Source organism: Lissotriton helveticus, chromosome 4_1, assembly GCF_964261635.1.
Source record: "Lissotriton helveticus chromosome 4_1, aLisHel1.1, whole genome shotgun sequence".
NCBI lineage: Eukaryota > Metazoa > Chordata > Amphibia > Caudata > Salamandridae > Lissotriton > Lissotriton helveticus.
The window spans coordinates 1,029,432,646-1,029,448,406 of NC_136063.1; the positions used below are offsets into that span (position 1 = coordinate 1,029,432,646).

Here is a 15,761-nt window from a genome sequence, read left to right on the forward strand (position 1 = left end):
GGCTTGGACGCGATCCTAGAAAAGGCCTTGAAAAATCTTTCAAAGGGTGCCAAGATCGCCTATTGGATGTCCTCGGACCACTTACTAGAATTCTTGACTCCGCAGAAGAGTGTCATCTTCATGGTACCCACCTCAATACAGATTTAATTAGGGGATGGAGTCAAAGAGCCCTCATTCTTCTAGGCAACGCCAATGCCAGCATTAACGCCGAAAGGCGTAGGCTGATTCTTTACAAGCTTGATCCTAAACTCTCTGACATGGCGGAGAAGGAGCCATCCTCAAACCCGAAAGGCCTCCTTTTTGGTGAAGAGCTTATAAAGTCGCTTGGAAAGTACGTGTCCACTTTCACGGCTCTTGATAAGGCCCAGCCGAACATCAAGAGAGTGTTTAATAATAATGTTTTTGGGAGGGCCGGAAGAAGGGGCCTTTCTTCCGGCCGATTTAACCAGAGGCCCTACCAGAGATCACGCCCCTTCGGAAGAGGCTTTCAACAATATAATTACAACAACACCTTCAATCGTGGAAGAGGAAACCGAGCCAGAGGGGCAAGATCACGAGCTTCATTCTCCTCGAATCCTCCAAGTAAGTCCTGCTCCTTTACTTTCTCCTTCTATCCCCCTAAAGGTGGGAGGCACACTCAAGCTTTTTTCGAAAAGATGAGAGGAAGTAACAAGAGATCCTTGGGTTCTGTCCACAGTGAAAGGCTGTATGATAGATTTTGTTCAAACTCCGTTTCAAGCTTCCTTACCAAGGGACATTCCTGTTTCAATAGAAAAAGAGAAAATAGTAGAGGAAGAGATCTCCTCTATGCTTCAGAAATGGGCGATAATAGAAGTTCCACTGGATTCTTTAAACTTCGTAAGCACATTGTTCCTCGTGGAGTAAAAAGGAAAAGGTTGGAGACCTGTCAAAAATCTGAAAGGCCTCAACAAATGTCTTGTTTACAGGCATTTCAAAAAGGAAGGAATACATCTCCTGAGAGATCTTCTCCAAAAAGAAGACTGGTTAGTCAAACTAGATTTGAAGGACGTCTACTTCACGATTCCCATGGCGGTTATGCATCAGCCATTCCTACAATTTCTATGGAAAAATCATCTTTACCAATTCCAGGCTCTCCCCTTCGGGATTTCTTCTGCGCCTTGGTGTTTTACCAAGTTAATGAGAGCAGTAGCCTCCTTCCTGAGGGAACGAGGTGTCCGTCTTATTATTTACCTCGACAACATCTTGATAATGTCTCAGGACCTCCATCAAATTCTCCTAGACCTAGAAACGGTTATGAATCTGCTAGAAAGTCTAGGATTCATTATCAACAAAGAAAAGTCCATTCTAACCACCTCAAAATCCATGGAGTTTCTGGGTTTCACTCTGGACATTACCAGGTGTCTTCTTCTCTTACCTCCTTCAAAGATTTCAAAGATCAGGAAAGAGATTTGACATGTCTTGAGGCAAGAGGATATCCCTTTAAAGGAACTGGCAAGACTACTAGGTCTCTTATCTTACTCCATCCAGGCGATCTTTCCAGGCCCTCTGAATTACCGGGCCTTGCAAAGGATAAAAGGAAGGGCCTTGAGGTCCAGTCTTTGGTACGAGGACCGAATCACCCTAGATTTAGAGGCCAAAGCAGAACTGAACTGGTTGTTGCAAAACCTGGAGGGTGGGAATGGGAAAGCAATTTTTGGTTCAGAACCAGATTTTGTGTTGAAATCGGATGCTTCCCTTCATGGTTGGGGTGCATGTTTCCTAGACCGGAATACGGGTGGCGTATGGTCTCAGGAGGAGTCATCTCACCAAACAAATATCCTCGAACTTACTGCTGGCCTGTACGCCCTTATGAGTTTCAAGCACTCAATACAGGGGAGGTCGGTTGTCCTGAAGATGGACAATGTTTCGGCAGTGGCCTACATCAATCGGTTGGGAGGTACGAAATCTGACGACCTTTCCAACCTAGCAAGGAGACTCTGGATGTTCTGCTTAGAACACAAAATTGCTATCAAAGCGGAATACTACCCAGGGAAATCGAACGTTTCTGCCGATTGGAATTCTAGATTCCTTTTGGACTTCAACGACTGGAAACTCAACGTCGCTGTCTTCGACTCACTAAATTCTTGCTGATGTCCATTCGATATAGACCTCTTTGCAAGCCGTCTCACCTCTCAACTAGAGCATTACTTCAGCTGGATGCCGGATCCCAGTGCTCTAGCAGTGAACGCATTTCTCCAACCCTGGTCAGGGATCAATGCATATGCATTTCCCTCATTTGCAATGATCCAGAGAGTCTTGCAGAAAGTGAGGCAAGACCGATGCTCTCTAGTCCTGATAACTCCCTTCTGGCCGTCACAAGCGTGGTTCCCCACTGTTCTGGAGCTAACTTACGAACTTCCCTTTCTGATACCTTCTCTGGAGGATCTCCTTACACACGTAAACGGAGATCCTCACCTCCTGGCCCTATCCGGGAGTTTGAACCTTTTTGCTTGGAGAGTGTCAGGAGATCCAACGAAGTCTCAGGACTTTTCACATAAGCTTCTACTCTCCTCAGAGAGTCTTGGGCACCGGGAACTCACTACAGATACAATAATATCTGGAAATCTTGGTTTTGTTGGTGCCTGGAGAGGGATTTGGATCCCATACAGGCACCTATTGTTGATGTTGTGAACTTTCTGGCCGAACGTTTTGATAAAGGTTTGAGTTATAGATCGATCAATTGTTATAGATCTGCGATCTCTGCGGGTCATGTTCTTGTTAATGGCAAAACGGTCGGTAAAAAGTAATTGTTTGTACAGTTATGAAGAGTATTCGTCTCAAAAGACCCCCGACACCGAAATATGATACACTCTGGGATGTGAATTTGATTCTAGATCTTTTCACTTCCTGGCCCGATCATTTGTTACTGAATAGAAATTTTTTATCTATTAAACTCGCAACTCTTCTTTGCCTTATCTCTTGTCGTAGAGTTTCTGACGTTAAAGCTCTGGAGATCTCTAACAGGTCCTATAATTTGTTTGGAGTCAAATCTGAGGTCTACAGAAGAACCAAGACCATGTCTGACTCAATCTTTTATTCTCGTTTCGACCCTTGTCCGAAACTTTGTGTAGTTGAATGTATGAAAGCTTATGATCTGACAATGTCTAACCTACGACCGTTGAATGAGAATCAGCTTCTCATTTCCTTCGTTTAAACCTCATAAGGCTATTTCCTCCACTTCAATTGCTAGATGGGTTAAGTCCGCTATGACTCTAGCAGGTATTGATATAACCAAACTTCAAGCTCATTCTCTGAGAGGTGCTATGGCAAGTAAGTCACTTTGGTCCGGAGGTAAGTTGGATAGTATCCTTAAAGCTGCCGACTGGTCTAATGCTAGGCAGATGGTTGCAATGTCTTTTGTCTTAGTTTATCTCAGTGTTCTTATTGGAACCTTTGTATTGTGATGTGACTGGCTTGGATCTGCAATTAAAAGTCATTGCATAATGTGAGCCTCCGTGTCTTTAATGAAATCTAGATTCTCTAGGCATGTTAATAGGAGAATCGCAATTCCTGTGGTTGCAGATGTACCTCTGTAGCCCCGATCCTCTTTTGCTACTGATGTGAGAGAGTTTCAAGTCAGATAGACAGAGCAGAAGAGCCGTCTGCCGAGGCGCGATCAACTGGAATTTGAAAATCTTGTGTCCCAACTCAAAGTTGAATGCTGTCCAGATATCTCTCATAATTACGGTGAGTAGAGGAATTCCCCCATTCATTGTTGATCACAATGCATTTCTGCTTAACGTGGACCAAACGTTGGATGGTCATGCTAATGTTAGAAGATGGTACTCCTGTAGTTAGCATGATAATACTACCAAGATTGGCGTCCTGAACCAACAACTCATAAAGTGCATTTCAGAGTGATTCACCCTTCTACTCCCCTGGCTGGTACAGACTATAGAGCTATTTTAGGGTCCTGGCAATTCACTGAGATCCCTATAGCATGACTAGTTATGGAGCATTTAGTCAGTAAGATATTGGCTAGTGTGAAAAGGGGTTTCTGTGAGCCTGAAGATATTCACACATAGCCACACACTTTCCGAACACCACATTATTTTGATGAATTTCTATTATTACACGAGTTTGATCAATGGGTGTGTGAAACTGAATACAATAATACGATGTCACTTTAAGATCCCATTACAGCAAAACAACTATAACATTCCCTCCAGCTATCAAATTCTAGTGGGAAACACTACTTCCCATGTTCCCATGTTTTAAGATTCTGTAACAGTTCCTGTGTTCTCTTCTCTGTGAATGATGCAGACTCTTTGAAATGCAAACCTACAGTTTACTCGGATTTTAACATACAAGAGTCAATGCGCCTTAAGTGTTATTCTGTTTTACCCCTCACTCTTGCTGACTCTGTGTTGAATTAAAACTTGAAGCAGTAAAGAAGTTGGACTCATAAATGTATGCCTATTAAATTTTGCTCTTGTTTAGCATGTAACATTTTCCATTTCATACAATAGTGATCAGTTAGCTCTCATGTTGTGCTACATTTATTTGTGCAGCGCATAATCTTTTATCAGCATTTACCTTTCAGTTAAAATGGAGTCTTTGCACACTCCAACCTTGGTTTCAAGGAGTCTGGTTTGTTTCTGGGGCTGTGTCACCAGTGCTTAATTTGTGGTTCTTTTACGGTTTTCAGTATATATACCTTACTGATTGATTGACTGACTGATGGGTTTACATGTATATTATTATTTTGTATTCCTGATATTACTCATTGAGAATTGCACATAGGGGGACAGAGTGTTGTGGAATCATATATAGAACAGGTGGCTAAAGGTAGTTTACAATATCAACAGGATTTACAATTCAGTGATACAGATGGACGCGGCATTCAGCACGCACTCTGGATAGTCTGATTCAGGCGTCAGACAACCCTTATATTATATCAAAGATCTTATGGTTTGAGGTCCTTCTCAAAAGCAAAGTTTGACATAGCTAATCTGAGGTGCAGCGAAAGTGAGCACTTCAAGACGGTTTGAGGGTGGAGATCTTTCTAAATCTGGGACTCATCTAGAGTGTGGTTACCCAGATGATTGGGTTCCGAATACATTATTTGGCGTGGGCGTTTCCCAGCATGCAGCGTGTAAGGGTCCTAACTGGATTAGGTGGTTAGTGGATGACGGATCCATGGTGTCTTTCAACCAGCCTATCTGGCTTGTTCTGGAAGTGTGTTAAAAGCTCTTTCCAATGTGTTGCTCTGCAGATTCGTGTGTGAAATGTCAAGATGATGAGTGCGATTGTGAGTGTGGTCTTTCCCAACAAACTCGAATATCTGTGCTATGTTATATGTGTGTGTACTATTCTATCACACGTGTTCTGTTGCATATTTTTAGAATTATTTCTTGGTGGGTAGAGCTGTTTTGAGCAGGTCCAGCTAAAAAGTATATGCAAGTGCTATTGGGTGCAAATGTAGTTTTCTTTCTAATTCATTCTGCTGGAGATTGTGGGGAATGTTTACTAAGTTTTGGCGTAACACAGCACAGCAACCAGAGTTGCTGCAATGCATTGTGTCAAAATGTGAGAGAAAAAGTGTCATATCTACGAAAATATTGCACCCCATGGACGTAAACTAGTGCATACAATTTTGCTTTACTTTAGATAACTTTCCTATGCAAATCAGGATTCGTGTTGGAAAGTAAATCCCACCACAAATACAACATTTGATTTATGACCACGTGGCAGCTGGTCATTTGAGGTGGGCAGTATTAAATGTTGATACTTGGGAATGCAGTAAGTTTTGCCTTGCTGCCATTCTTTGCTCCAAATCCCACCACCACTCTTTGCATTGGGTACTTGTCGCTTCTGTGATGCAAACGAGGCGCAAAGGTTTAGTATATCTGTGCCTGACTGAGTGTGCAGTTTCTTAGTGGTTAGTGGTGTTGTGAAAAAGTACCCAACTATCTGGCGAACATACACGATGTTAGATGTAGTAGCAGTGTTTTATATAATGCCTGCTGTTGGTTTTGTGTTTGTGTCTGAGTTGTTTCGTAAAGGTTAATTCTGTTGTGAGCACGGTTCTACCCAAATATATCTAATTCCTGTACTGCGTATTTAGCATTTGTGTTGTTCTATTTTTTACTTTCATTTGGATGATATACATTTTAGTTGGAGTTTTTCGGGCAATGTTAGCAGGATACACTTGCATTGCTTACCTGTTGACAGTGCACTTTGAGCACTGTATACACAATGTTAAGTGCACTAATATGGCCATTAAGAGCACTTTCCATTGTACAGCCTACTCGATTATAAATAATGCACCTGAGCTTGACTGAAAATTGTTAAGTGCATTAATAACGACATCAAAAGGAAGCCATTTGTTGATGAATTATGTAATGCAATGATTCGTTTTGTTCAAACATACAAAGAGACCTCCCAAGTGGTAGCCGCGATTAAAAACAGCGTTAATAAGCCCATTTGCAAGTGACATCAACAGCTCAGCATCTCTGCCAGTTTCCTACAGACCGGGCACCTACCTTTTCAGGGGTATCTGTGCATACAGATACCTGCTGTATGCCTCCAGCATGGAGGAGTGGGTGTGTAGCAGGATTATATTGTAAATCACCAACGCTATCAGCATGATTATCATTTTCAACTCGTAGTTTATCCGCAGGAAAACCGAGCATGAAACAAATCCCAGGATGCAGCTGTATATAAAATACTGGGGAGTGGAAACAGAACATAAAAGTAAACCATTAGCAACTGTCTTACTACTGCAAGAAAGAAAGCTACAAACTAGTAACTTAAATATGTCCACACAACACCTGATATAAATATGACTGTACATGTTGTCAGTCAATAAAACTTTATTTCGAATCCAAAAAGGAATCATAAAAGTATAAACAATTTAAAAGGAACATTGCACATTACACAAATAATTTAAAAACACCATACAATTATATTGGCATCCATAAAACATATTATATGTCCAGATTAGGTTTACAATACATTTAGGATACATTTGGAATAAAAGGTCACATGTATAAACAAAGATTATTGTAAAGTGCATGTGCAATCCATAAGGATACCAATCTATACACTGATTTACTAAATGTAAATCAAAAGATAATCGGAAATTACCAATAATGCTGATCAATATCGATTTCTGATAGTGAGCGCCAGTCTAATAAAGCTAAGCACAGCACTACATATAGCTGGAGTTGACAACGAGAATACATATTCATATCACTCTTTGTAGTAACGAGATCCAAGAGTTAACAAAACAGGCTTAATAAATCGGTTTCTTGGATCTTTATACAGGGTACAAAAAAGAATGAGATGCAGAGTGTTTTGTGAAACTTTGTTGTTACAGGGGCAAGGGGGTAGTCTCTCACACTACCCCACTTGCTTTGGGAAAGCAAAAAGAAAATGGAGTGTATTAAGGCGAAACCTGGTCAAGTAAAAGCGCCATTGGGCATGCATGATGTATGATAGGTAAGGCTGCTGCTGCAGCCTTCCCCCATCATATACCACACTCTCATTATTTCTCAGCATACCCAATCTGGTACGATAGGCCTCTTTAATTGTTAGTTTGGTCTCCCTACCAACAGTTTGCGGGGTTTAGATAAATATGTCCCAAACCTATCTTGTGAAAGGTTTCCCTGACATATAGTAACCATGGGATCTTCACAGAATGATCAAGCTTAAGGCAATCTTGCAAAATTTCCTTTGTGAGTTTCAGTTCTTCAGAACTCTAAACCTTGCTCCATAGCAGCAAGGGGGAGACATGGATAGTGACGCTCACTAATTCAAGGCCCACCTCAGTGTGACAAAAAATGTTTGAGGTGCCAGATGGGACAGATAAGAGGCTCTTTATACATTTATTTTCCATAATTTGGATTTTATTACAGTTTTGTATCCCCCACACGCCCGCGCCGTATGTTGCAACAGGGAGACATTTTGCTTTATATAAAGTTTTTAGTTCTGCAACCGACTGTACATGTTAATAACTCATGATAAGCAATGCTTGCATATATAACTATAATGTTTGCAACGTTTTACATGTACTCTTGTTTACTTAACGGAAATTCTAAAATGACCCAACAATTTAAGTTAGATATTTAAAAGTTGCATGCTTCCTCACTAAAAGGCTACTGGTAACATGGCAACTTTAATAATCAATATATAAAGATGCAAGAAGGTATGACATCTTATACGCTGGTAACAATCATAATAAATATAATATTACTACTACTAATAATACCTACATACTTTATATTGCATTTAATGACAGAGTTTTTTCTGTTTCTAAGGATGATAAACAGCAAGTTTCTCTATTACCCATTTAGATAAAGGCACTTATTGGTGGGGATAGGATGGTACATTATTCTCTGGAAGGCCCAAAAGAGCAAAACAACTCTGCATTAAAAAATTCTCTCAGTGCATTAAAGCGGGGTTATGCTAGACTCCGGATTGGGTAGCAGACATCCTGGGATTCCACTTTACTAGCTCCCTAACCAGGGCCGGCTTTAGCCCTGTGCGACAATGTTTGTTGGTGCCCCCCATAGGCTCCCTCACTACCACCCTTCAACAGTGCCCCCTCAAGTCTCCATAACCACACTCTCTCAGATGTATTAAATTAGTTATATAGTGCCTCCTATACCAGTGTAGGGTGTCAGAGCAGTTTACATCACACACACATTACACAGAGACAATCAATCATAGGTGTGTAAATCAGTGTACAGGAAATGTTTCAAAGCCAGAAGACGACTAGGTGAGTCGCATGTCCTCCATATCGGTAGATAGTATCGTTTAAGAGTGCTTGGTCTGGAGAAGCACAGCCTCAGAATTTAAAACATAACACCATGGTGGGGGGTTACATTTAATAATAAAGATTTTTTTTTACCGAAAGGAACACTCTTTGCAACATCAGATTAATGAAAGACAGAGATAAAACGTATAATGCTGTAATCTATACTTTGCAGTTTGCATGCAGCTCTTTGACAGTAATTAACCCACCGTTCCATGTTAGGATTTTAACATCTTCACTACTAGTAACAAACGTATCTGTCTGATAAAAGCACTGACCCATATAAACTATATGCACATTGATATCTGCATGGTACACATTTTTTGCAGCAGGCATAATAACCCTCTGTGCTACCATAAAATGAGTTAAAACTTCCACTAGACAAAACTCCTTCTCTCTAGGAAGAACGGTAATCACCATAGTTATCTTGAAATTTTTATTGTTGCATGAAAATTGGAGGAGGCCAGCAATGCAACAGCAGGTGCTTTCAAAACTATAAAATACTTCCAAACAGGGCGCCCCCCTCGAACAATCAGCACTCGGTGCGGTGGCACAGGTCGCACTGCCCTAGAGCCAGCCCTGTCCCTCACACAGTTCCAGTGCGGCTATAGTGACGTGGGAAGCAACCCTCCCACTCGCTCATGACTGGCCGGCTTTGGCGATAATGATCTTCTGGTGGCTGAACTGGTGCGATACATTATTATATGAAGGGCACAAATGCGCTTTGCAACTCTAGATTTGAATAACTCTTGCCCGTTTGCAAAGTAGCGGCGTGGTGCTGGGGCACCAAGTGGACAGCGGGCATGGTGTGACCTTCTTCCACAGGCTCACTTGTACTGATCCACAGGAGCCAGAATGGCAACAGGGGGCTACAGGAGGGCACACACGTGTCTGTCTATGCGCTATCTTGAATGAAATCATGACTGTTTACCATTGTTAAATGAAAAACCAAAAATAGCAAAACATAACTTACCCCCTTCTTAAAAACAACAATACCTCATCCCCCACCCTTTGCTCCCCTTGGCTCTGAACTAGATCATCAGACCTAGATCATGCATGAAGGCAGTACGAGAGTTCGGTAGTCCACCTCCTGCTTAACTCTCTAACCCCAAAATAGCATTAGCAATCAAAAGAAAGGAAGGAAAAACACACTCTCAGAAGTCACTGAGAGTCACAGGGGGAGGGAAATGATTAAGTCACTTTCATTAGCTCCGGCTTGGCTCGTTGTCTTCATTCAGTTGCCAGGCCCATCCTATTTCGGAATCACCTCTCCTACCGGGACATGTGACCCAAGTGGATCTGTTCCAGATTAGAAAGTGCCGCAGACAGCGGGTGCATCCTGTCAGATTAAGAAACAATCCCTTGCCGAAATGGCCAGGGATGTGTCCCTCTGCACTCTGCCCAGCTTAGCCTTTTTTGCAAAGCCAGTTCAACTCGCCCTTTGTGTCTGAGACCATTCTGGATCTCTGCTCCATACGTCGATCAGTCACTAAGGACCCCCTATGCCACGGCACCTATACCAAGCTCTGCCGCCTACTCCCTGACTTGTATGCCTTAGGTTGCTCCCCCTTTATATAGGAAGCACTCTGCTGGTCCTCTCCCCCTACTACTGGCCATCGGGAGGGACCCTCCTCCAACCATGTCCATGCCTCCTCAGGGGAGTGAAAGAAATGTGCCTTGCCCTCAAAGAGGACCTTGAGTTTTGTGGGGAATAGCAACATATACTGTAGTTGGAGGGCTCTCAACTTCACCTTGACAGAATCAAAGGTACAGCGTTGTTTTTGAACCTCGCAGGAGGAATCTGGCTAGACCATAACTTTTGTGTTTTCATAGCGGACCTCGACCAGCCACCGGACTTCTGTTAGGATCATTTTTTTTGGGCAAACAATTTAGAAAGCGAGCAATCCCTGGATGTGGGGGAGTTCTGGGGATGTTTAGTGCTCATTGCCTTGTGAGCCCGCTCAATAACAAAGCAGGATGAGAATTGTTTGGGTAACGGAGGCTCTCAGCCATTTGTCTAGAAATGCCACCATATAGGACCCCTGTACCTTCTGTGATAACCCCACAAAGAGCAAATTGTTCCTCCTTGCACGGTGTTGCACGTCGTTCACTCTTTTGTCATGGCATGAAGCCCTGTGACTTCCTTCTGCAGCCCCTGAACTATGTCCTCCACCCCCGAGATCATGTTCTCTGTTCTCTGCTGTCATGACCCTTTCAGACACATTCCTTAGGTCTTGTCTTAGGAGGGATACTTCAGACCTTACCACCCCAATCCTTCCCTCCAGTGCGTTTTAAAAAGTATTTTATCACTGACAACAGGGCAGCATTATCCCGCAGAGCCAGGCCATCAGTTTCTGGCTCCAGATGTGTGCTCACCACCTTCCTGTAGCAGTCCATTTTTGCCCTTTCGAGGAGGTTTAGGATTCTTGTCTTTAGCCATGCTTCAGGTGCCTGTCTCAAATCATCGAGCAAGGGACACTACAGAAAGGGCTACCAGGAGCAAGCTGCCACCTCTGCACGTGAGTTTTAACTTCAAGCTGGCACAGACTCCTCCATCTCAGGGCCACCACTGTCTCCCCAGCCACTGCTCGCTGCCCTGATAAAAGACAATGATGGGCATCTGTACACTACCCTATACCGCAAACTCACTGAACGAAACACATTACTAGCATACTCAAGCTTTCATCTCAGAGCACTGAAGGACTCACTTCCATAATCACCATTTCTTAGGATACATAGAAATTGCTTTTTTAAAGCATATTTCTTCAAAGAAGCAGAAGTGCTCAAGACTAAACTGTTGGCCAGTAGTTATCCACGCAAAAGAATCACCAAATCCATTTAGAGGGTAACGGACAGCCCTCGTGAGATACTACTCTCCCTTAACACTATAAAAACTCAGCCAAAATAGTGTGCGAAACTTTTTCAACAATTTCTAATGAACTAAAAAAAAATATCAAACGTCATTGGCATACCCTAACTCCAATGAATTATCCATAAAAAAAAAGCAAGAACATAAAAGAGCATTTGGTTAGGTAGGGCATGCCTAACTCCTACAAAAACAAATTGAACATTGAACGACCTGTGGGGATCCACACCTTTGGTCGGACATTTCAAATGCGGAGAATGCAGTGTTTCCAAATACACAATTGAAACAAAGGAGTTTGTTCACAACCTTGTGAAAAATGTTTTAACAGAATTTTCTAACTGCAATACCAAGAATGTTATTTTTGTGATTATGTGTCCTTGCAAAATTATTTATATAGGGTAAACCACAAAAAGACTACGTATCAGAATTTGACAACACAGGAGTCGTATAAGATGCAAGGTGGCAAATGCACCACTTGTGGAAAATTTCCAAAGGTGTGGACATGATGAGAACGACATTAAATCGCAAGTTGTGGAAGTCATTAATGCCCCTATGCGTGGAGGACACATCTCAGACATTCTCAACACAACTGAACTAAAATGGATTCTGATGACAGATATTTTCAATAAGGATTAAACCGAATGGAGGGCTGGTCTACTCTTGTGTGATCATAATTCATATAACTGCATTACTGGCTGAATGCACTAAATTACCTTGGCGCACATTCACACAATATGATTTTGTCAGATTTATGTCCATTTAATGAACTCTGATTACGATATATTTATATTCAGTAGAGTTTATGACGGCAAGAGAATGACTTTATTTAACAATATATTTGATATGATTTTGATAATAATATGACCCCTATTTCTCTTCTTTTGCTTTCTCAATATACAATTGACAAAAAGATTTTGCAGCAATTTGCATCATTTTTGTGACATAAACAGGGCATAAAATCTTAGTAAATCTGCCCGTAATGTTTTATTGCCAAGCCTACTTAATGAGTAGGCGATGTTGGGTTTTTCCTCTTTGCTGGAATTTGGGAATTAGAGATCATAAGCTTGTCCTTAGTATAATAAAAACTGACCTTAGTAATCCAGTGGTTTTTGGACTGTTTCGTTTACCTGTAGGCTATCTGGACAATCAGGGCAAAATATTGTGTTTATACGGTTAACATGGTGATATTATGATAATGTGTGCAAAATGTGTCTTTTAACTTTTTATTCATTTAGATTTTTTTTAATTACACTGTTGAAGTGTTTCTATAATATTAAGCTCAATGGCCATCATCGTACATACGATTTTTGTATTTTAAGGTCGAGCTGAAATAAACGTTTTTAAATCGAATCAATAGGGGAATGTCCTCCTGCACAAACCGCTGATCCTGATCCTTACCTAAGACTGAAAAAGGACATGTATGGAAATGGTCTACCTCAGTGGTTTTTGAAGGGCAAGCAGGCTGCAGCATAATTAGGAATACATCATTTGCTTTAGAAACCAGTTTATGAAAGAAGTGTAGTCAGCAAAGAGTGTAGGAATTTGAAAGATAAGGGGAAGGACCCTAAGCAGATGATTGTGGAGTGGTGTGGCTCACTAGTTAGAGGCGGCAGACCCGGAAGCAGAGGACGGCCCGGGACCAGGGTTCAATTCCCGACGTGGCAGGGTTGTGGACAAGGGTCAGCGGACTCGATAATTCTCGCCTCGGTGCGTACTCTAACCAGGGATCACACTTGGCAACTCTGGGCATTAGCTTGCCTCATCTCCACAACGGCCCCCCACATACGCCGGGGATACCTGGTTTCACCTTGGAGATACCCAGTAGGGACGATCTCACAGGACGGGTTCCCCAGTGGTCTATAGCGCAGAGATACTCCTTCGGGAATCGATTCTAGCACGTTAGAAACCCACAATTAATTAATTGAGTGGGCTAGAAAGGATCTTTGAATATAGGGATCCAGGTGATAATGTAACATAGACTGCAGTTACTATCCTGCACCTAAAGATGGTATTACTGATGGCAAAGGTCTTGGCCCCATTACGATAATCTCTAAATGTATCTGCTCCATCACTTTAGAGTTAATGTGAAAGGGGGAGTGGCTAATTGTGCTCCTACCATATCGAAGTTAAAATGTACAGTTTTGTATGTGTAGGATATTTGAAAGGTGTCAAATCATGTAAAGGAGGGGGAACAAACTAAACCCAGAAGTAGCCTAGGCACAGGACTGATCACAAACATGTTATGGAATTGTTCTGTCCCAGAAGTTCAGAAACATGTGTTTGATAATCGAGTACGTCAGCTTTGCACGTGTAATCCCGAACTTAAGGAATGTGGCAATTAATGAGGGCCTATTTCAAGGGAAAGGGTTGATCAATTGTGGGGAAAGGCGATAACCAGGAGGGAACAGCCTTTATTATATTGTTCTAGCCAAGAAATGCATTGAAAAGCCACAGGTAGAAGAGGTAAACTTTTTTAAGGTGCTCACTAGGCTGTGACTGCAAGTTAGAAGGTGCATAGATATTTGCATCCCTGCCAACAATCACATCTAGGTGTATTGGAAGTGAAGCTTGCAATCAATTTCCTAAGGAAAGACTACATTTTGGAAACGATTTGGCCTCCGCAAATTCAGCAACATGTGTGCCTACATAGCATTCTAAATGTTGGAATTATCACATGTCCAGTTATCCTCCGTGGATATGATTGTGGTGGTGTATATTCAGTGCTTAATTTGTAAAAAATAAAAAAAGAAGTGCAGGTGCTGAAAAATTTGCCAAGGAGGCCACAGCTCACTTCTTCCTCCGGTGAGCCCCACTTTCAACACTCTCACTGTCTCAGTCTCTATCTTCTAACCTTGATCTGTTGTCTGTCCCCTAAGTCATTGCTCTAAGAGTCTATCCTTTCACCTCTCTAATTGTTTTCTATCATCTTTGTCACACCTGGTGTGTTAACTTATTACCTGTATATCTGATTTGCCCTCTATTCATTCTAGCCCTGCCCTTTTCCCTCTTCACTTTTATCCATGCTCTGCTCTCTCTCCCCTTGATCTTGGTTCTTTACTATCACTCTTCTAGCAGTGATTAGCTGTGTCTCCGTTTTATCATTTGTCTGCTTTTTTCCCTCTGTCCTGTCCTCTGCATCCTTTCATTCTTTCTCCTCTCTTCTTAATGCTCTCTTCTTCACATCATGGCTGCTTTCTCTTTGTATCTGATTTGCTCTTCTTATCTTCTACTTAGCTCTGTCTTATCTCTCTCTCCTCTCATGTTGTTTCTTTCTCCCCTTTACTCCTGCTCTCTCTCTCATCTATAACGCTGCTGCTGCCTGTGACCCCTGTCATCAGCATGTACATGCCCCTGCTATTTTGAACTCTGCGTTTTCCTGTTGTCATTCCTAAAGAAGTGGAAGATGGCATGTTTTACTTTCTTACCTACACCGAGTGCAAAAACAAAATGTACACCAAATGAAAAGGCTTTTTTTGCATATATTAATCAGTGCGGTATGACTGGTTTTTTTTTGCGGAACAGACGGCTGCTCGAGCCCAGCAGGTGATGTCACTGCTAGTACTGCCTGTAAATAGTAGGTCCATGGATGGCGATGGCATCGGCATCCACTGCTCAGCTTGCTGTGACCCTGCCTGCTACAGCACAGGCATTGTCCCCAGCTGTAATGCTGCCAATGCCGGTAAGTATGGCTGTGGTGCCTTCTGGACTCACGCATGCTCAGCAATTACGATGCGGGGGTGCAGCACACAGATTTTACAGGTGAGGCCATGGCGCACAAAAGTTGTGTTGGTCCACAGCCGCATCAAGCACGCTGAGGATAGCAGCAATGCAGGGCTGCAGGATATGCTACTCTGGCTACGCAGCAAGTGGAAAGTCCACACTTCGTTTGTTTATTATTCCTCAAGAGCCCTCACTCCCAAATTCCAACTACACTCTTCCAGCTTCCTTGCCTCAACTCCGTCATGAGCCAGCCCCCAGCTACAATTATCCAATGGGAGTCTTAGGCTCAGGTAGTGGCAGGGTGCAGTCAGTGCTTAATTTGAGCAGGTGCTTTCAGGTGCTCAGCTCCGGCACTTCTTTCACAGCTCCAGGGCTACAATTTCTGACCCTGCAGGC

The 15,761-nt window shown here is 42.4% G+C and overlaps 1 protein-coding gene across 2 annotated transcripts in view; it reads right to left on the reverse strand.

Moving 5' to 3' along the window:
• The window catches only part of ADCY2 (adenylate cyclase 2), a 1,840,236-nt gene that overhangs the window by 334,577 nt on the left and 1,489,898 nt on the right, over positions 1–15,761 (reverse strand). For both annotated transcript variants that reach the window (XM_078687629.1, XM_078687630.1), the window contains exon 15: positions 6,507–6,691. In XM_078687629.1, the coding sequence (XP_078543755.1) occupies positions 6,507–6,691 (185 nt within the window). The remainder of the gene's footprint in view (positions 1–6,506; positions 6,692–15,761) is intronic.